The 22,716-nt window shown below is 38.3% G+C and overlaps 1 protein-coding gene across 4 annotated transcripts in view; it reads left to right on the forward strand.

Moving 5' to 3' along the window:
• Positions 1 to 22,716, forward strand: part of Grm7 (glutamate metabotropic receptor 7) — an 819,622-nt gene that overhangs the window by 377,751 nt on the left and 419,155 nt on the right. For all 4 annotated transcript variants that reach the window (XR_013112556.1, XR_013112557.1, XM_034512293.2 and 1 more), the window contains exon 3: positions 21,776 to 21,917. Coding sequence is in view for 2 of the 4 variants with exons in the window: in XM_034512293.2 (XP_034368184.1) it covers positions 21,776 to 21,917 (142 nt within the window). In the remaining 2 variants the exon portion in view is untranslated. The remainder of the gene's footprint in view (positions 1 to 21,775; positions 21,918 to 22,716) is intronic.

Genomic DNA, 22,716 nt, shown 5'->3' on the forward strand with positions numbered 1-22,716 from the left:
AAAAGGAGAACACAACAGAACTCTCCAGATTCTGCTGTTTAAATTTAGCATTGTCGTCTATGTAAATTGAACTCTTTTACCAGTGATTAAAATAGGTGTTTTATGGGACATTGTGAGGAATATTTCATAAGTGCCTTTTGTGCTTCTGTCCTTCTGACTCACCAACTAGATGGTTTTGCTCACATTGATAGAAGTCAGTGTCCTCAGGGCGTTGTGACCTTTGTTCCTACACTTCCCTTTGAAATTTTGCTTATTTTAATCTTTTTTTGTGTGTGTCTAGCTTTATTATTTTAAATGAACGTTTCATATAGTCCAGACTAACTTTATTTGAACTTACTATGTAGTGGAAGATGACATTGAACTCCCGATCTTCCTCTCTCAAGCTCCCTGTGCTGGGACTACAGGAGGTTACCAAGACCTGTTTATATGGGGCTACACAACAAACCCTGATCTTGGTGGCTCCTAGATAAATGCTCCATCAGATGAACTGTATCTACAGTCTTCCATTGAATAATTTCTATCTCATAAACACTGAACAATTGCATAGTACTTATGGATTTAGTTCTACAGATAATTATATTTAGTGAAGCAGTTTCATCACTTTATGAGATTTTCATTGTCTTAGTTTTTCCAGTAAAGCAGGGAAATATATATATATATATATATATATATATATATATATATATATATATATTTGGGTAAAAATAACCATCAGCAGTGCTGATGATTAAATGAGACCCTGTTAGACACAGCATGTCAGGTCCTACCCCGAACATACTGTGTCATAGTTTCTACTTTGAAATCACACTCCTCCAGCCGTGAGCACTGCACACATTTAGAAAATGTTAGAACATTGGTTTCACTTTTTCCAGCATTCAATAGTCAGCCCTACATGGCAAGAAGGAAATCAAATCAGCATTTCTTAAATTAAAGTAGGTGGTACTCGAAGATCACATGGAATTTTCCTGTGTGAGGTTGTATTATAGCACTTTGAGTTTAGACACAATACAATACAGATGCATCGTCTTACAGTTCAAACTATGTGGCTAGAGGTGAAGCTAGCATGACTTATCTTGTGTCTTATACATCTTTAAACACAGCATAGTAAGCTAGTTTGTCTTCTCTGATTTCTTTCCTTGATTTATAATGTCTTGCCATTACTGTGAACTCATGAGATCGTCTGGAACGGTTGCCTCAGGACAGGATATTTTGATTGGCATCCTCTATTCTTCTTTGCTGAGGAAGGTATTTTAAGGTTCTAAGGTCTAACACAAATAAAGCCTCATGTTTTATCTATATTAGGAAACATTCATTGCACATAATTGTAAATGCAGTCAGCATTGCTGTGGTTCAAGTCCATAACATGAGTGAGTACTTGAGAGGCTTAGACAAGGGGATTAGTTAAAATTGAGGCAAATTTGGACAACAGAGACCCTGACTTTAAAACACAAAACAACAACTGCAATGTTGTTCCAATGGGGTTCGTAAATTCTTATTAAAGTCACATTGTGAAGCATGAAGACTGGGGTAATTCATGGATTTGTGCTAATGTATCTGATGACAAAGTCCTTCAGTAACATCACTAAGAAGTATGGAGTGGTGACATTTGTATCTGTCTGTTCTAGTATACCTAAAGTTCAGCTGATGTATCATGATGTAGGTCTCCCATGTTCAGTACTAAGATTTTTACCATTTATCCTTACATTAGTTGTAGGATTAGTTTCTATCTCAAATCTGATTAATTGCTTGAGAGAACTCCATATCTCACAATTAGTGGCTCCTAATTATATGCCCTTGATTTGCATCACTCTAAATATTACTTTGCAAGTTGTAAGTTGTATGTAATGGTTGAGAAGACAGATCCTAGCAACAGACACCCTGGTTTAGGTTGCTAAAACTGATGTCTTCATAACGATGTGGCCAAGAGGAAGGTGTTTATTTTCTTTAAATATACAGTTACTGTTCCATAAAATTAAGGCAAGAATCGTTTAAATATTTTTAAAGTGGGAATTTAAAATAAATTAGATATTGTGTGTAATTAAGCTGGTACAAAACTATGATAAATTAACCACTAACATTTTGATTGGTTTATTGTTTTTGCCAATATTTGAAACTAATTGGAGGGCCAGACACACCTAATCCCAGCACTCAAAAATTTGAGGCAAAAGTGTTATGAGTTTGAGGCTAGCCTGAAGTTTGTAGTAAGTTAGAGGCTATTCTAAGCTAAAGAGTGAGAGGCCCCCTTTCAAAAACAATCTACAACAATAAATAAATAAATAAAGCAAAAACATCCAATGAGTGCAAAAGAGGAGACCAAGTAATTAGGAGCACTTGCTGCTCTTATAAATACAGTTTCTATCGCCCACACTACGTGAGTTATAACCAGCTGTAATCACAGTTTCAGGGTATATTATGTCCTCTTTTAGGCACACACACACACACAGACACACACACAGACACACACACAGACACACACACACCACACAAACATACACACACACCAGAAAGAGAGAGAGACAGGGAGACTGCAGAGGTGATATTGTGTGGCAAAATATGTTTACCAAGAGTTTCATTACAGAAAAACATCTATACAAATATAGTCTGGGGAAAAGCACTAACGGGTTCTTTAAATCTCTGCAGGTGGATTCCACTGGCATTAAAAAGTTCCACAAAGAATTATTAACACATGCAAAATGCTTCAGCAATTTATTTCACAGAAAATAAATTAGGGATACTGACCCAATACTTTAATTTGAAATTCTAAGAAATCGAATGTTGCACAAAAACTGATTGAACAATATTTTAATCAAAACACTTTGGAAGATTATTGTCTTAATTACAAGTGCTGTCTATACCTTTGTAAAGTGATAGTTCAAACATATTAGAACAGCAGTGTCACTGTCTTTCCAGAGTTGGGAAAACATCTTTGGGAGCTGTAATGCATCCCCAATGAACTCTACTAACTCAATTACATTGTGATAGAAAAATGAGTGTTGAGGAAAAATGAGAAAACACACTGATTTCCACAGGTTCAATTAGCTAGGTTGAAATAACAATACTCCTAACCACAGATACATGTAGTTATGAGATGCTGATTACAAAACTACTCGAATGCTGAGTTTCAAAGATGAGGTACACAGGATCTGTGGGGGCAAATAAGTACGTGTGCAGCTGTACAGGAACGCTCTTTCTTAGAGATGTTTCTTAAGGCAAAGAGCTGAGCTACCAGTCAAAATGGACCAATCAATTTTAACAAATAAAGTAACGTCATCATCTGCCTACAATGAGGAGGTTTGATTTGAGATATTGTATGCCAGAGGGTTTTATTTTTGTCTCCATGAGTACATGGGTGCAGTACCTCTGGACACCAGAAGAGGGCATCAGATCTACAGAACAATTGCAAACTTCCTGATGTTAGTGCTGGGATCAGAACTCAGGTCATCCCTAAAAGCAGTGTTCTTAGCTGCTACGGAATCTCTTCAGCCAGCCCTTTTATCTTACTGCTGTCTATATTTCACTATTTCTCAATAGAACATTGACTATGCAATAAAATCTGTCTTTTCCATTTCTGACTAAGTTCCCTCCCAGGTCTTAATCTTAGAACATTCTGGTTCTTTTGATGGACTGATAAAGTTTGTTGTGTAACACTCACCTTGAAATCAGGCTTTTCATCATTCCTTCCCTTACATCACTTCTCACCCTCCTTATGCTCTGTTTTTTATGTTTCTTGACTTGTATGGGTGTTTTTCCTGCAACACATGTATGCATGTTACCTGGGGAGAAGCAGCTGTCAGATTCCTTGAAACTGGAATTACAGATTGTTGGTTATGATCCACTATCTGGGTGCTGGGGACTGAAACTGTATCCCCTCTGCAAAAGCAAAAAAAAAACAAACAAAAACAAAACAAACAAAAACAAAAAAAAACCAACTAAACAAAAACAACTACTCTTACTTGTTGACTCGTCTCTGCAACAACTCCCTCTGCTCATTTCTAAAACAAAACTCACAATTTAACTCAGGGTCCTGTTTTTAACTCAAAGCACAGTTAATCATTTTTGACACTGATTATGACATCAAGTACATGATAATAGTGGGCAGAAAGCAAGTGTAACTGATGAAAATTGTCATCCTACTTAGTATAAGTATGCTAATAAAAATTATTAATAAACATACAATTAAACTATTGCCTGAGAAAAGAGCAGAGCAGAAAGAGAGCACTTGTTTTAAATGTGTGATGGTTTTGACATGGAAAGGAAATCTAAACATACAGCTATGGGTTGGCCTGTTGCCATAGTAAATAAAAGATTCTAGCTTCTCATTTAATAGTCCCATTTGGACACATTTATCAATTACTTGTAAAGGAAAACTCTAGCTTTGCATATGTATGTTCAACTGTTGTCTAGTTTTTTTCAGTCTGTGCTTATTCCAAGTTATCTAAGAGTACAATTTATTTTAAAATATATTATTTTCTTTTTTTAAATTTTGATGTGTGATTTTGTATTTGCAAGTTTTTTTTTCTTTTTTATTAGATATTTTATTTACACTTCAGATGCCATCCCCTTTCCCCATTAACCCCCTTAGGAAACCTCTTTGGAGTTACTCCAGTTGTGGTGAGACAGCCACTAGACAAGAAGTGCCTCTGTCCTTCTACAGACAAATTACTGTCCAGAAAAGGACACACTTGCAGAATAGTCAACTGATTATATCTGCCTAGACAGAGTAATCAGCCGTTAATAATTCTGCAGCATTAAGGTCTGTCAGATGATCCTGGGCCAGAAGGCGGAAGAACAGATGTCCCAAAGTTATGTAGTAGAGGGAGTGTCCAGGTGTTCAGAGGTCTCTATAAATTGGCTAAGTTTTAGAAACTATGCTTTGTGCTTCCCACAATTATAGTTAACTCAGTCATTCTGGATTTCTGACGGGGTTGAAAACTTATAGCCTCATAGCCAATTCTGGCTATTTACCTTGAGAGAAAAGATTTGAGTGGATGGTCGTCAGCTGACATTCATCCTAAAGCCAAGGAAAAAGCCAGGTTCAGAACTAAGTGTTTTAGTTAGGAGAGACGACAGAGGTTCTGATTAGTCAACAAAATGTTAGACTGGGTATGAGGACTATCTTGTACCTCATGGGTACAAATTGGCATAATTATGCTCTAATTGTATTTTGAGAGAAAAGTTTCATTTTAATAGGAAGGGTGATATGTAGGAGGAGCTAAGGTGGGAGGAGTACTGAGAGGAAGAGAAGGAGTAAGAAGAGGAGGAGAAGAAGGAGAGGAGAAGCTAGGTGATGAAAGAGAGAAAGAGGGGGGAGACAGGGAGGCAGATGTTCATGTATCTCCACCAGTCAAAGATAGTGGTTGGGTAGTGGTTACACCTCTGATTGAGCAATACCAAACTTATAAAGCCTATGATTAACATTTTTTAAAAAATGTATATGTGCAACAAGAAAAAGGGGGCATGGGAAATATATTATTTTCATTAAAAGCAAATGTACAAATAATCTGAATGACCAAAAGATGAATACCATTTTAGCCAAAATTTATGAAGCTCCCATTTCACAATATTTTATGAACTGTTACAGTGTATGTTCTTGCTTCTTCAAAATTGATCTTTTCAAATCAAAACAAAAACAAATTCAAAAATTTCAAGCAAAACAATTTTGTCTGCCTAGGGCCATACAGAAGGAATGACAAATGGCTTTACAAGTCGTGGAATACAGTCCAGGAGTTACCACAACCCCATGTGTGGGCCTCGATGTGGCACAGCCCCGAGGACTCTGTCCTGAGGACTTTATTCTGTTATGGAGTTCAGCTCTGCTTGCTGCCCTCACATCTCTCTTAATCAAAGAATCTTGAAAACTTTAAGGGGGTTTCAGGTCCCTCACTGGACAGTATTTCTGACATTCGCTGTACTAATGCTTGATTTCTTTCAGGCATTGCTGCTGGGGCAGATTAATGATTCTATCACTGCTCAAGAGAAGAACATAAGGATGTAGATTATCAACAATGACCACCACCCTTAGAGAACATGTGGAAAAATAAGGTTGTTAGTGAAGCTAGGTCAAGATGTTTTTACTACTGGCTCTGCTGTAGGAAATCTTAGGGAATAATATGAAGTTCAGAAAGGTACACTCTTATTAGTTAAGCTAGGGACCTTTATGGTCAGGAAACAAGAACAATGGCAGCGCTGGTTGACGTGACTCTCACTGAGGTTGGACTGGTGATGATTGATTTCTTATACTCATTTTTTGCCCTCAGCTTCCTCATACGGTTTATTAAGAATTGCTGATGAGTACATACACATTTTGAGGACTTAAGGTAGATGTGACTCATTTTTATATAAAAGCTTAGATTTGTGATTCTTTTAAGAGTCTTACAAGATTACTTTTAAAGATAAATAATAACGTAATTACTTATTTCTATATAACTGCAAATTGCTGCCTGCCAGTAAGAAAAGATGGCTGAGAAAACTACCTTGCTTGTTTACACTTTGTTAATCTATAATAAGTTGCTCAGTTATGTATATACATGGGTTTTTGAGAATAGTTTGTTTTCTTTACCTGTACTATGTGATGTTATTTCTTGTAGAAGTATTAGAAAACACATTGTTCTTTTACAATCCATTCACTAGGAGAAAACTAAAATGTAACCACATTGTAATTGTATACTGCTTGAAAGATTTTTCTGGGATATATAAGCGATAGAAAAAAGAATAAATTATGGGATGGGATGGGATGGTTTGGTGTGGTGTGGTGTGTTGTGGCTGGAACATTGTCTCTCCTCTCCATCAACTATGTGTGTATGAATAAAGTGTATGAATGGAGGTTGGAACATTGTTCCTTGCATCAACCTATTGTGTGTATTTATGTATATATGTGTAGAATACTTGTAGTCTGCTTGCTGGAGCTTTGCTCCAAACATATTATGTGTGAATATGTATGTGTATATCTGTAGGTCTATATACATGCATGTATGTGTGTATGTATGTATGCATGTATATTTGTGTGTATGAAGTTACTGAACTCTGCCTTTTGTTTCATCTATTAAGTGTGTGTGTGTGTGTGTGTGTGTGTGTGTGTGTGTGTGAAATGTGTGTGAATTTTCTGTCTTTCCCAAGGAGTTAAAAGAGCACACAGTTTTTCTGCTGGCCATAGAGAGAGCCAGCCCCAGTAAATTAAGTTTTGTTCCATCAGAAAAAAGGATCTGCTGAGCAGTTTCTCTAATCTCTGGCTGCCCCTGTACTTACGTGAATCTGCCTGGGTCAGTGGTTGTAAGCACTGACCCCCAATGGCTGCCTGCCCCTGTTTACCCACCACATGGATGCCAACGCCAGAGACATTGGCATTTGTCAAAAAGTCTACATGAATGTAATAATGTACATGTGATTTTTTTTCTGTTGCTGAGATAAAATAACATGTCCAAAACCAACTTAAGGAAGAAGGGTTTATTTATATTGGCTTTTGTTTCCAGAAGGATAGTTCGCATTGTGGTGGGGAGGCATGCCATGCTAGCTGGGCACAGTGTTATCTACACATAGAGAGCATAGAGAAAGCACAGGAATTGGAGAAGTATTGTAAACCTTCAAAACCTGCCCCATGTAATGTACTTTCTCCAGCAAGGTTATAACTTCTAAAAATATCAAATGTCTCAAAATTGTCCCACCAACTATAAATTAAATGATCATGTATCTGAGCTTCTAAGGAACATTCCTCATTCAAACCACACACACATTTTCTTACATTTCCTTTTTGTGAAAAAAAAATAGGTAATAAGGTGACTGGTACCAAGCACTAACATTAATATACCCATTTGAAATGATTTATTGGACTCAATTATATTCTGCCACTTTATGAACACTGTACTAACAGAGATGCCTTTAAGCAGATTATAAATACTAAAGTCTGATTTCCTGGGCTTTGGAAGCAAGATTTATGGTTGATTTTAGCTTAAAACTTATGCTATTTTGAACATACACATACACGCCGACAATTGAACCCACATCAGTTCAAAAGCCACCATTACAATTCAATCTTCGGTTCAATTCCATTCTGTTTATATCCATCCAACAGATGAACTGATAAAGAAAGTGTGACATTTATGTACACTGTCGAGTTGTAGTTTGCCTTAAAGGAAAAAGAAATCATGTCATTTTCAGGAACATAGATGCAGTTGAGATCATCCTATTAAATAAAAGAGAAAGATATAGAAAGACAAATGCCACATGTTTTTCCTTACAGTGAAGTGTGTGTGTGTGTGTGTGTGTGTGTGTGTGTGTGTGTGTGTGTGTATGTGTGACTGTGTACATAAAATCACAGAGAGATGTGCATGGCATTATTGTTGAGCTAGTTTGAGTGAAGAAGGAAGATTCTAATGCAAGTGGGGAAGAAAGAAAAAAAGGCAGCCTTGGGGAGATGAATATAATATGTTGCCCTGAAGCCCACTACTGTTTACAATAAATACCTTAGTTTAAAAGTAATCACTTCAATTTAATGGAGGAGAGCACCACAACACTAAAAGGAGATACAATACTATAAACTTAACTCTTGCATGTCTCTTTCTATAAGGCATGAGTGATTTGTTTAGAACTTGGCCTATGGCCCAGCAAGCTTCATCTTTCATAGTGGATTTTCCAAATTTCTGTCTCAGTACATTTGCTATTTGGAAATAACCATCTCTCTCTCTCTCTCTCTCTCTCTCTCTCTCTCTCTCTCTCTCTCTCTCTCTGTGTGTGTGTGTGTGTGTGTGTGTGTGTGTCTGTGTGTGTGTCTGTGTGTGTGGTCTCAAGAGTGTTAGGATACAGGCAGTTCTACTGGCCTGCTCTCAGGGACCATTCCCAACTCAATTAACCAAATTGGAAACTCCTTCACAGATGTGTCAAGAGTTACACACACACACACACACACACACACACACACACACACACACACACCAAGGTGATTCTAAATCTCATCAAGTTAACAATTAAAATTACCCATCACACATCACACTCAGGAAGCACTTATGCAAAATCATGTGTATAGGTTCAACAAGGGAGTGAATGATGCTAACTGGCCCTCTTTGTGCTTATAGACATGTTGGCTGGCATAGGCTTTAAATATTTCATGCTTTCCCTGGAAGAGAAGCACACTCTCTGAGCTCTGTGAGAAATGGGGAAGATGATACATTCCTAAAGCCATTGCAGGCAGGATTCATTTGTTTCTACTTCTTTGGTTTGTGACATTCACACTGATACAGAGTGATATTTCTTTAACAATGACAAATGTTCAAATCCTCTAAAGATGGCTCCTTTTTGATATGTGTAGTCTGTTGAGTCTTAACTGTAGCAATAGTTTGCTGCAGTATGGAGAGATCCAAAGCAGAAACAATAAGTAGAAAAGAAAGTTGCAGGAAAGGGCACTGAAGAGATAAAATGTTTAAGGATCAGTTTGATTTATTGAGAAGTATGCAGTGTTCGCTAGTGCAGTGACAGATATTCACATTGTCTTTCTAATTTTTATATTAAAACAAACATAGCCTCATTGCTACCATAACTGCATGTGAGGAATACTCTGCATATTTCTGTCTAGAATTAAGTCCAGGTGATCAGACAGTTCATCAACAGCATACAACAAGCCTAAAGCTCTGAGAATAGACTGCTTCTTGTTTGCTACTGAAAGGATGATGGTTCTTCTATTTTCCTTCTATGAAGCCATGTATAGGGAAACTGTATAGGGGTGGAAGTAATATGCCTGCCTCCAGATCACTGTAGAAAAATAACTGTTATGAAAGAGTTATCAAAAAGGCTTACTATTCAGAAGTGTTTAACAGCCTATAAGACCATATAGAAACTGTCACTATTACACTCATTCTGCTGTGTTGATGAGTACTACGATAGGGACAGGATTGGAGAGAGCAAATCATGAGGGGCAGATGATGAGGAAAAACGTTCATCACTGTTGTGCTGGCCATAGGTCTAGACTGAAGGTGAAAATCTCTCAGGTTTACCTTAGGGCTGCCCCTGGCTATGGAGGACTGAACAAATCTGCTTGATTTCTAAGCCCAAGTCACCTCATCTACAAGAAAGATGAGTATCTTCTGCACTTCATTGCAGTGCTTGTTGAGCATGGTGGTGTTTGAACAAGAATACAGACAAGGCTGGAGAATTTGCTCAGTAGTGGAAGGTATTCTTGCAGCCCTGGTTTAAATACCCATTCCACAAAAAATAAACAATAGAAATTTAAATAAATGTGTCAAAACTCTTTGAAATCCATGAAAAGTTGTTATAGGAGAGAGTGAACACAGTGAAAGGATCAGTGATGAATGGTCCAAACACTGAGTTCATACATTTTCTCATAACATCGAGGGAGGGTGGGCAGTATGATATGGCATCACCTCTATAGCTGAGCACAGTAATCTCTGAAGTGTATTTGAACCACATTAGATTGATCCCCATCTTGACATAATACCCTATTATCCCTCATTTTCTAGGTTGTGTATAAATGTTTTGCCTGCATGTATGCCTGTGTGTTACATGTGTGTATGCTGCTCATGGAGACCAGAAGAGAGCATCAGATCTCCTAGTACTGGAATTATATATGGTTGTGAGACATCATTTGTGTTCTGGGAACTGAACTTAGGTCCTCTGGAAGAACAGGCAGTGCTCTTAAATTCTAAACCATCTCTCCAGCCTCCAGCCTCTAGTTTTAAGGGTTAAAAATGAATTATAGAATATGCCTCATTTTTACATTTGTACATGCACACACATGAACATAAGTATGTGAACACACACATACACACACACACACACACACACACACACACACACACACACGGAGAGAGAGAGAGACCAAGAGAGAGAGACAACTGAAAAACACAGTACTTCAGAGATGCCAGTCAAGCCCGAGCTTCATAAACTGATCCCCTTCATATTGTCCTGGGCTACATAGACATCTTTCCAGAGGGGCTACCTGGAGACAAATGACAATTGGTTTTGACTGTTGAGAATAATCCAGCCACAGGAACAACCAGTGACTGTGAAAACTCAGCCAATTTCTTATTTCTTGTTCAAGGAAAGGAACAGCTTGCCTTCGCAAGGCTTCCTGAATGGGAGCACATTCTTCATTAACCCACTCACGACCTGCCAGGATACCAGCTGTTCAGGAGAACGTGATGTTCTGCTCTGGGATTGCAGTTGTAAACTAGGCTCATAGCAATTCTATAGGATATCGCTATCTTGAGAGAGGATTTAAAAAGGATAGTTGCCCTGTTAGTACAAGGGAGTGGGATGTCTGTCTTTCATGTTGACTGCTACATACCCAGCAACACAGCATGCCCAAAACTTAGCAGTTGTTTAGTAAATATTTTCTGGATGAATGAATGAATCAGTAGGTAAAATGTGGATGTAAAAACATCAAGAGAAATGAGTCACAGCACAGTGTCACAGACCACAGCAGAAGCTGTTTAGCTTCCTCTGAGATGATGGACTAAAAAGCAGGTGTTTGATTGAAGACTCTACCCCAGCATAGGTGGCAACTCAGGAAAGGTGCCTTTCTGCTGGAGCTTCCTACACGCCTTACAGACATCTCAGTTATTCAGAGTCTCCTGCTCCAGGCAACTGCCATTGCTTCAAACTTTCCCATTGCAAAGTTTGCTGCAGGTGCTTATCAGACCAAACTGTGGCACTGCACATCCTTAGCACGTTTGATGAGGGCTTGCTTTTCACTGGTTCTTGGCTGAACAATGTGATACACTCACTCATTACTAACATGTAAAAATAGTCCTTGGAATGTGAAGTGTGGTTTCCCTGGCAGGACACCAGTTGGGAGATTCTCATAGATTTGCCACATAAAGCTTATGCAGCTCGGTCCTGACTGTATAAATTTAGCAGCACCAGCCTTTGTTTGGGTTCACTGCCATCAAACCTACTATGTTCCATGTAATGTTCTCTATGCCCTGGTGTGGAGAATATGCTTGGGTAATTCAGCTATTATTGTTTTATTCTTTCCTTCTTTTCTTCAAGCTAGAATGAAAAAACAGGCATCTCAAAGATGATTCAGTGTTGGCATCTCAGAACTATCAGTAACCCAGTCAGTTTTCCCCAGAAATGTGTTCTGTTGCCAAATTCGTTATCTCTAAAATTTCCTCTACTTCTTCCATGTCCTTTCCTCCTGTGTCCTTCTGCTGCTTAATGATCTTGTTCTCAAACCCATGAAGGTGACTCTGATTTCATTTCTTCTGGTCTTCATTGCAGAACATGGGTTTCCCCCTGTGACTTTTTTCTTTGTGCTGTCTTTGACATCTTTCACATTCAAGGATTTTCCCTCCTTTTATATTCAGATAAGAATTTACTGAAGTTGAATATCACTTCTGAAGGTCTCCATTTCTTAGTACAGAGAACTGACTAGGGACAGCATTCACAAGGAGGTGTCCCATCAGCTCCCATACCAGGAAGTGGGTAGCCCCTGAGCCTGTCTTTTTATCTAAGGGATGACTACTCAAGATTGCTGCTTCTCAGTTTTGTTTTTGTTGTTTCTGGCTTACCAGTCTAATGTGTCGGGATTTGTGCTTTTACTTATGTTTTGATGCTGCAAAGAAGATAGTAATGGCTCTATGGATCAAAATGTACCCATGGCTGGAGAGAAAAGCCCTGATAGGCTCTCTCTGTACTCTTCTCCCATTTCCAAACAAAGCAAAGCAAGGCAAAACAAAAATCAACACCACAACTTCTTTCCCCTGAAGTAATTCCTGAAATTTGTCCTTCATGTGTCAAGAAGTCACTCCTACCAGAACAAGGCTGGGAGAAAAGCACAGCTGATACATTTGCTGTGACTGGGGGGTGAGCTATTGCTTAAAAAGGCAAACCTCACCTCACCACTCTAAGCAAAAACACAGATCTATTGGCAAAGTTTCTAGAGAAATGACAGCTGGGTATTCTTATTCACAATGACCTTGGCTTTTTGCTCCCAAGTTTTTCCTTTCCATAGATGTAAAGTATAAAGCTCAGATAACTGTTTCCATACAGTCTTTGGTTCCTACAACTAAATACTATGTCCATTTTAACCCCTTGTTGCATGACTTTTCTGAAGAAACATGAAGAAATGATTATTTACCCAAATGGAACACCAATGACAGACCAAGAAAATGACTCTACCCAAGTTTAACAATGAGCCAGAGAGTTTATCAAGTTACTTACAGGAGTTTGTGTGATGAGTTATCTATAGAAGCATGGATGCCTAAACAAACAAACAAGCAGACAAACACCCCTAAAACAACAACAACAACATCTCTACCCTAGCTGGGTGACAGTTCAAGAAAGATACATCTCTGGAGTTCTTTCCACAACTTGCCAGCAGATCAATTGATCTGAGAGCATCCCTTTCCTAAAAACTGTTACTGTTTATGTAACCTCAGGGAGAGAGCCCTGGTTAATCTTGTAAGCTTCATGATATTCTAAGATTTGTATGTTTTCTTCACTTTAAGAGTGGTATGAGCCTAACTAATTCCCTAGTCTCAAGGATTATCCTTCCAAGGATTGAATATTTAAATTCAGACAAAATAGATCCACTATGCCCCTATATACTTATCCTTGTGACATATCATCTATCATGGCAAGACAATATTTAGTGATTTAGCATAAGCTATCCAAAAATGAAAATCCTAGTGCCAGCCTTCAATCTAAGGAGGCACTTAACTTCAAAACACCTCTGCTTCATAGAAGGAGAGGGTTGTTATTGAATATATTAATCAATAAAGGCCATATGGAATAACATCTGATTTTGAAAATTACCTTATAATCCAGTCTCCCAACTCAAATCAATGTTGATGTTCATGGGCTTTGATCTGAGTCCTCCTCTATTCAGATGATACTTTTACTAACATATTTTGTGTCTGGTGAAAACTCTGACAGAAGCTTGTACTGCATCCTCTCAGTATTTGCTAAATTGAATTGGCTTAGCTAAGTAACAGGGCTCCTCTCAAGTAGAGGCTCTTCCTGGACCAAGCTGCTGACTGTAAATTGTTTCCTCTTCGGCTCTGAGATGGGAGTGAATCTATAATCAGTTAGGAGAGCCACAGAGTTTATTGGAAGAAGCCTGTGCTCTGGCTCCTGATGTGTCTCACTGTTACAGATTGCATCTTACCAGACAAAGACCAACCGGCTGGCTTTCAGCTCCAAATGAAGCAGAGATTGATTTCGAAGACTGAGATTCTCCTTATTATCTCAGTAGCTTGTCTCCATAAGTCACTGAAAATTATCTTCTCAGTCAAAGCCAAGACGCTGAGGTGGCAAGAACAGAGTTGTCCTGTCAATGATAGGACTCCTTTTAATTCTGTTCTTTTAGATTTTACTTATTTTCATTTTATGTAGATGAGTGTTTTGCTTGAATGATGAGTGTTTTTTGCTTGATGAGTGTTTGCTTTGTATCACACGAATGCAGTGCCTGTGACAATCAGAAGAGGGCAGAGGTTACCCTGAGACTGGATTAATAGGCCATTGTGAGTTATCACAAGGACACTGAGAATTGAACTCAGGTCATTAGGAAGAGCAGCCAGAGCTATTAACCACTGAAGCATCTCTCCAGTCCCAGTGATGCAACTTTTCATTTGTAACTTTTCCAACAGCACTGCCCAATTCTACTGCTTGTGGATACCCCACCTACAGCAGTGAGGACTCGCTGGGAATTTGCAACATTCTTTGATTAAAAACTTAGCCAAAAAAGTAAATTCTTTTCAAACGTTAGATCCTTATAGCTAGAGATATGGCTAAGCAGTTAATAACACTTGATGATCTATTTAAACTTTTTATTGTTGGTGTGTTTTAGTATGCATAGGCGTTTTGCCTGTATGTAGTCTGTATAAAGTATGCACACAGTGTCCATGAAGGCAAGAAGAAGGTGGTGTAAGGTCCTCTGTGACTGGGTTATTGACAACTGTGAGCTGTCAAGTGAGTCCTGGGAATTTAAACCAAAGCCTCTGAAAAGAGCTACATATGCCTTTAATGGCTAAACCATCTCTGCAGCCCACATATTGTTCTTGTAGTAGATCCAGATTAAGTTTTCAGAGCCCCAGTAAGGCTCTGTAACAGAGCCTCTGTTCCAACTACCTGTAACTCCAGATCAAGAAGATCCAATGCTCTTTCTAGCTTTCATGGCAGCTGCATGATGTACATACACATACACTATGCCCACAGCATATTTATAAAATTAAAACATAATAATAATAGCTTTGAAAAGTTAGATTCTTAAGCTAATTAACAACTATCTCTTCAACTGTAGTTTGCATCTGTACAGCAGTGACATCACACACAGTGGGCAAGCTGTGTCCTTTGGGGGATACCTAGCTAGAATAAAAACCAAAAAGATGGAGCAAATTTGTATTCAGTGGGACGCCAGATTGAGGTGAATGTATAACTATATTGCTGAGTCATCGTTACAGAGGAAGAGTCCTGCTGATGCCTTAATATCAACAGGAGGGACATTCTGAATCCTTTCTTTGTTGGTAGACCATCAGGCACAGATTTTCCCTCTGAAGGTGACATAACACACCTCATGTTCATGCTTGAGTTGGAATCCTCTACCCACTTCCTAAGTGAGTTTTAAGCTTCCTCCTATGGAACTGATGCAAATGAGGTGATTTTCCTTCATCAGCAGGCACAACTGATGCCTTCCAAGAGCAGATGAAAACAGCATGCTCACCTCTCTTCCTTCCTGTTCAATATTCTTCCTTTGTTCACGTTTTAACTTTATGAACTTGCTTTTCCCCATTACCAGGATAATAGCCCGTTTCTCACTTCTGTTAAGGTATTTGATTTGGCTCACCTGTGGGCAGTCCTCAATTTAAAGGGGATGAGCTTCTCCATTCTGCAGTCATGAAACCCCACATATCAATTGCTCCAGTGTGCACTAGATGGGCAGCAATTGAGAGTGTGGACCACCTCCTTTGCTAATCTCATAGCCAAATGGAGTTTGCTCTCATTTGCTTAATCATTCAGCTGTAATTGAATCCTGATGGGAAGCTGGCTTTCCATCCCAATGCTTTCCCTTCTCCTGCAGAGAAGGTGGTAAAGTAGCCATGTCTTCTCCCCAGCAGCCCTGGGATACTTTATGGATCATTTCATTCCCCGCCTCTGCATAATGCCTGCCAGACATGGAGGAATTACAGCACTGAGAGAGTGTTGACCACCGCCCACAGACATCTCCCCCATTGTTCTCTTGCTGCATCATTGTACACTCTATAACAAAGCATAATGATCCATCCCCTTTTCTTGTTTGAGGCCACCATCCTCAGAGCTACCTTTGGCTGGAATATCAGTATGTAACAACAGAGCTACCTCCCAAACCTAGCTACATTTCAAGTAGAGGCACACAAATAAGCATTTTTTTTTTGTCAGTGTCTACTTCCATGTTGCCTTCAGCAAGTTCATCCAGTGTAGTTAACAGACCAGCAGCATCAGCATCAGCTTGGCACTGAACTGAATGCTGTGGGTCTGGGCATGAGGTGTTAGCAAAAGTCATTTGAAGGGATACATAGATTCAATTCACGGCATCTGTGTTCAAAGGCTGAATAGTTTATATCCACCTCATCAAAGGAAAAGTATCAAAAATGTTGAAGGAATGTGTTAAGTCACCAGGTAGTTAAGGTGCATTTAGGGGTAGATGCTTTTAGGTAACATAATTGTTCTATTAATCATAGTGTTGCCTACAGACTCTAGCACTTATCAATGTGACCAAAAAGTAACAGTCACTATGACAGTGTTCCACTGATGGTATTCTCTCTCTCTCTCTCTCTCTCTCTCTCTCTCTCTCTCTCTCTCTCTCTCTCTCTCCCTCTCTCCCTCCCTCTCTCTCGCTTGTTTCATTTGTACTTTCTATTTGGAATTCTTCTACAAGAAAATTTCATTCATTTCTGTATACTCACTTGCTCATTCTGGCACTGGTAGCCACATGAAGTTGGTTCATTGAATAATAGTTCAATGATACCATTATTTATTTTGTTCTCTTCAGTGACTTCACTTTACTCAGGGGAAGCTCATTTATGTTGACTCCCATATCCATTTGATAGCCACCTAGCATTTTGATTCATTCATTATTTTATTTTATTTTATTTCTTCACACTGAATGATGATCCAGGCTAAATCATATGTGTTTCTGTCTATAGACATTGTTTATGCTGTTGGAAGAGTTCTCCAAACCAACAACTGAATACTAACAAATTATGTGAGTTGTGAGATATCATTGCATTTATCTTTTATAGAACACTAGCATGTGTGTGTATACACACTAGTATGTCTCTCCTTCTGTAAAATTTGGATTTCTTTTAAGGACCTAAACTATATTATTATGTGGCAGGGCTCATGGCTTCTGTGTAGTTATTATAGCAACGATGATCCTGACGTCCATTATTTTACTTTGCTTGATCAAGTATAGAAAGTAGCTTCAGGTTGTGAAACTACATCCCCACAAAGAAATTTACAAACAAGAATGCCATTTTACATGCAATTCTTAGCCAGAGCATTTCTCATTAAACTATGTTATTCAGAGTTGATGCAGGTTATCCCTTTTCCACATGTCTGTCCTTAGGTTCTTCACACATAATACAGTGAGGCTCATCACCACAGTTGGCAGGGATCCTTCTATATCATAAATATAAGGTTGTATGCTGTAAAGGTTATTTCCCATGGTATATTCTTTGGATGAGCAAGTGACTCTTCGAGCTTTTATCTGCCATGCCATTTTCCAAACAACACAAAGTATCCCTGTCACCATGCAGTTCTTTTGTACTGTGCTGTTTTGATGAGACTCTCCTATTCTGAGAACCCCTGTTTCCCACATGTATTCATCTTCAGTTTCTCATTTTACACATTGTTCTTTCCATAGAAGGACCCCAGGTAAAGCCTTTTGAGTTTATTGTCTTACATCTAGTGCAGTGTTCCTTAGTTTTATTCCTTTTGCATAAAGGAATGGCTCCTGTTAGCTGCTAAGGAGTATTCTGACTTATATATTAGCCATTTGCCTGTTAAAACTGACATGTTTTCATTGCTGATAATTACAAATAAAGTTATATGTGAACATCCACACTTTTATTATAATATAGTTGCAATTACTTTCTGTAAAAGTTTAGGGTAAGGCCTGCTTCTCCAAAAGGTAACTGTGCTAACATATGCAGAATGTCAAGCTTTTTTTCTGAAGTGATTGAACCATTGCACAGTGTCTCTCACTAGAAATGAACATATATTTCTGCATTCTGAATCATCTCCAACATTTCATGTCCATAGAAAGTTGTTATTAAACAGCTCTGATGGTTGTGAGTTAGTATGTGATAGAAATTTAACACTTCTCTCATGTCTCCTGCTACCTATCTCTTCAGGTACCACTTCTAAGTGATTCTAAGTTTGAATTCAGATTCTTTTGCCCAATTTACTTCTGTGTTTGTTAGTAGTTTGGTTACTTTAAGCATTATTTTAGATAAAAGGCTATTATCAGATACGTGACTACATCCTAGTCTCTAACCTCTGTTATCTTCTCATTTTTTTTTTTCATGGAACAAATGTTCTGAGTTTTCATAAAATCCAATTCATCAGGTTTTTTTTTCCTTTGTAGATTCTGGATTTTCTTTCTTTATTTCTTTCTCTTCTCCTTCTCCTTCTCCTTCTCCTTCTCCTTCTCCTTCTCCTTCTCCTTCTCCTTCTCCTTCTCCTTCTCCTTCTCCTTCTCCTTCTCCTTCTCCTTCTCCTTCTCCTCCTCCTCCTCCTCCTCCTCCTCCTCCTCCTCCTCCTCCTCCTCCTCCTCCTCCTCCTTCTCCTTCTCCTTCTTCTTCATTTCTTCTTCTCCTTCTTTTGATCTGAAACCTGGTCACTAAACTCCATATTATACAGTAGTCATTGATTTTTAACATTTTATGTTTACATATCCTTTTAGACAAGATTCCACAGAAAATTTTATGTGAATGTAAGTAAACCTAGTCTGAACTATAGAATCTACTGATCCATTTTTTTTCAAAGCTTGAAAACTCTTTCCAATGTCACTCTTTTGATAAGCTGAGGATCCCAACAAATTTCAAATATTAACCCAAGATAACATCTCTCATGCCATTCAGCTATCTGACAAAGTGGATCAATTACTTTGATATTTGGAAACATCCTTTTAAGCATTTTTTTGACACTCAAACTTAAGGAAAATCAGAGTTCTCATTCAGCACAGTTCATACACATTCACCTAATAAGATTGATCAATCACTTAATTTACACCCAATTCCAGGTCTAAGATTAAAGGCAATATCACAGGTTGAGCACTATAGCCCCAATCTAACTAAATGGATATAGCATTTTTCCTTTGGTAATAGAGGTCATGAGACAAATCAACTGTTTAAATGTAGTCCTGCCCCTACTCACCCCAAATAAAGGAAGTCAAGTTCAGATCTTTACTTCACAGAGCAAAGTCTGACCTAGCCTCTCCATTAATCTTTACTTTCTATGTTTAAGTTTGGCATTTGCCTTCAGACTTTGGCACAAACTTATAGAGACTTCAGCAAACAGTTGACTTGTGAAACTTCAAAACCACCTAAGTGATGATGGGGAAAGAGCAAAAGAAGGCCAGCGAGCAGGTGTATTCTGTTAGAAACCTTGTGGTTTCTCTTGCTATAGCAGTGCAAAGCTGGTTTTAGACATTTGTACAGGCCAGAGATTTAGAGACAGAATAAAGATGTCCTAGGCAGTGAAAAAAAATGGGTTTTCTGGCTTCCTACTGAATCTGTTTGACTGGGATGGTTGATTTTTTTCTTTTTCTTTTTTTTTTTTCCTCCTCATGTTACTCATGTGGATCAAATTTATCATGCCATAGACCCAGACTTATAGCTAGCTTTATCTTCTTAAGATATGATAGCATGTGACCATACTGCTCTTCACTATATGGTTCCATGATGTTTCCTGAGGTGGGAATTGAAGTTTAATGACATCTAAAATAGTGTCAGTACCTCAGACTGACTGCCTATACCATCTAACATTCCCATCAGTCTGCAACCTTCTGTCAACATGAAGTTTCTTCTTATGATTTAAAATGATGACAAAGGTTTCAACTGATTCTGGTAGTATTTTATGATTCTGACCTCACATAATGAGTTAAATATTAACTTCCTGGCTATTGAAGCATCTTATGTAGATACATTCACATCATCCTACAGGATTTTTGGAATTTATCAGTCAAACCAGTTGAGCCTGTATCTTTTTTTTTTTTCTGAAGGTAATGGTAACTTTCCAAGTTTGTATTTGTAACTTATATGGGATCATGCAAATGATCAGGGATTATTCAGATGATAATTTTACGTTCAATATTCACAACATTCATAACTTTTATATTTCAAAGGAATCTTCTATTTCCTCAATGTTTCTGAATTTAAGGACATAAATGACCATCATATCCATAAATAGGATACCCAATTATATTTCTACTTTTGCTTAAGAATTATCAATTTTACTGTACCTTTCAAGAAAGATATTTATTAATGTATTGTTTTTCTCTGTTTTGCTATATCAAAATTTATTAATTTTTTATTATAATTTTTATCATATTTCAGCTTTCTATGTGTTATTCATGCTCTCTCTTTGGGAACATAGGTTGTTTCTGTTAGTTATTTCTGACTTCTTATATAAGTGTTTTCTATCTAGCTACCATTTTCATTAATCTCTGTGTACAATAGTTTTATTTTACATTTCTTCAAAGTGTTTGATTGTTCAGACACTTCCTATTTGACCCATGGAAAAACTGACAAGTCTGTTGCTGAATTTTAAAATATTTGAATCGTCCCATGACTTTTGTTAATAATTTCCTCTTCATTAAGTTCTGAGAATATATTTTACATGATATACGTGAACTTTCATTTCCTTTTTCTGTAAGGCCCAGATATGGTTTGTCTTAATGAATCTTTGAGTTGCACTTGAAATGAGTGTCTACTCTTGTCATACATATGGTTCTAGAAATGTCAGCCAGGTTGATTAGCCTGATTGTGGTGTTATGGGACATCAGAACATTGAAATCTATCCTTGAGGACTAAAGTTGGAAAGTTGTTTAACATAACAGAGACATAACCAACTGAGATGACATTTCAATGGAATCTTAATTTGGGATCAGAGTTTATGGTTTTCTGTGTTTGTAGAAGCCTATTCATAAACCCCCAGAGACACACACACACACACACACACACACACACACACACACACATCCATGTTCTAAGTGTAACAGAGCTCATTTTGGATGTCTTCTGAAAACATGACGGGAAGAGCAAAGCATTTTTTCTTGTTCTTACTTAAGTCTTCTACCCCTGCGATGGTCTTCATAATTTTTACTATAAACATACTGCTTTTATCCTCACTTTTCTGTCTGAACATGTTGAAAGTGTATCTTGTAAAATATTATACTCAGGACTGATGACTTAAGAAGGGTTGGAATAAAATAAAGTCTATCAATTGTTTAGCAAGCTGCCCCCTATGTCTCCCTCTGACATTCATAAAAATTTACTGAGATTGTGATTACTCTGAGAAGCATGGAGTAAAAAAATCTATCTAATATTCCCATTACAAATATTCGGGAACATTAGCTACCATAATCCATGGCATGGTTTATAAAAAAATAACATGAAAGATATGAAATAATGGCTAACCCAATTGTATGTTGTCCACAAAGTTTTGTTTGTAACACACACACACACACACACACACACACACACACACACACACACACACTTCCATGTTCCTTTGGTACCTCTGTGGCAACTTTATTGATGCTCTTCTTTCTTTTCTTGAACAGGTGGGCTCTGCATTGCCCAGTCCGTGAGAATTCCCCAAGAACGAAAAGACAGGACCATTGACTTTGATAGAATTATCAAACAGCTCTTGGATACCCCCAACTCCAGGGCCGTCGTGATTTTTGCCAACGATGAGGATATAAAGTAAGGATGCTTGGTGAACCTTGTTCCTATGCATGCCACAGCTTTAGGAAACAGAAGGATGAGAATGCTGGCGAGTGTCCTGGCCAGCAGGGCATTAAACAGGGGTCCGGGGAGGTCACCTGAAAGAGAGCAGGGGTGGGGGGTGGGGGAAAACAGGCAAAGACGCAAAGAATGGCGATCTGTCTATAGTCTGATCAAATCGCAATTTCTACTTTTTCACACAGGGGTTATATACACAAAAAGGCAGGATGTGGGGGAAGTGTTGAGGACCGCACTAGTCCCACGTTGGGGTGGCCAAAAAATGTCTCGGCCTGAGCAAAATGTTGAGACCCGGGCCGACCCACGTTTGGGCGGCCACTGTATCCCGGCCCAAGCTGCCGCTCCGGTCTTCAGGTCGGGGGGTTCAGCAAGAGCGAGGGTGATGACAGATTCTACCTAATGTCTGAGATTTGTCTCTGATGATCCCTCTATAGTCTCTGATCTCCGTCTATATTCTCTGATCTCTGGTTCTGTCTTCTATCGTCTCAATTCTGATCTGTTCTGTCTCTGCCTTTTATATGTCTCACTTCTAAGCCACACCTCTAAGTTACACCTTTAATCATGCCCTTAGGTCTTGTCTCTAACTCTGATCTCTATACTTCTAAGTATACTATTAAGTCACACACCTTTAATCTCACACACCTTTAATCTCAAGGTATCTAAACCAAGATTATCAGAGTGTTCTCAGCTGTTGTAGGCTATTGTAATTTAAATCTCATGTCAGGGTATATGGCTCAATATGGCTGCAAAGCTGATAGCC

This window comes from Arvicanthis niloticus, chromosome 9 (genome assembly GCF_011762505.2).
Source record: "Arvicanthis niloticus isolate mArvNil1 chromosome 9, mArvNil1.pat.X, whole genome shotgun sequence".
Lineage (NCBI taxonomy): Eukaryota > Metazoa > Chordata > Mammalia > Rodentia > Muridae > Arvicanthis > Arvicanthis niloticus.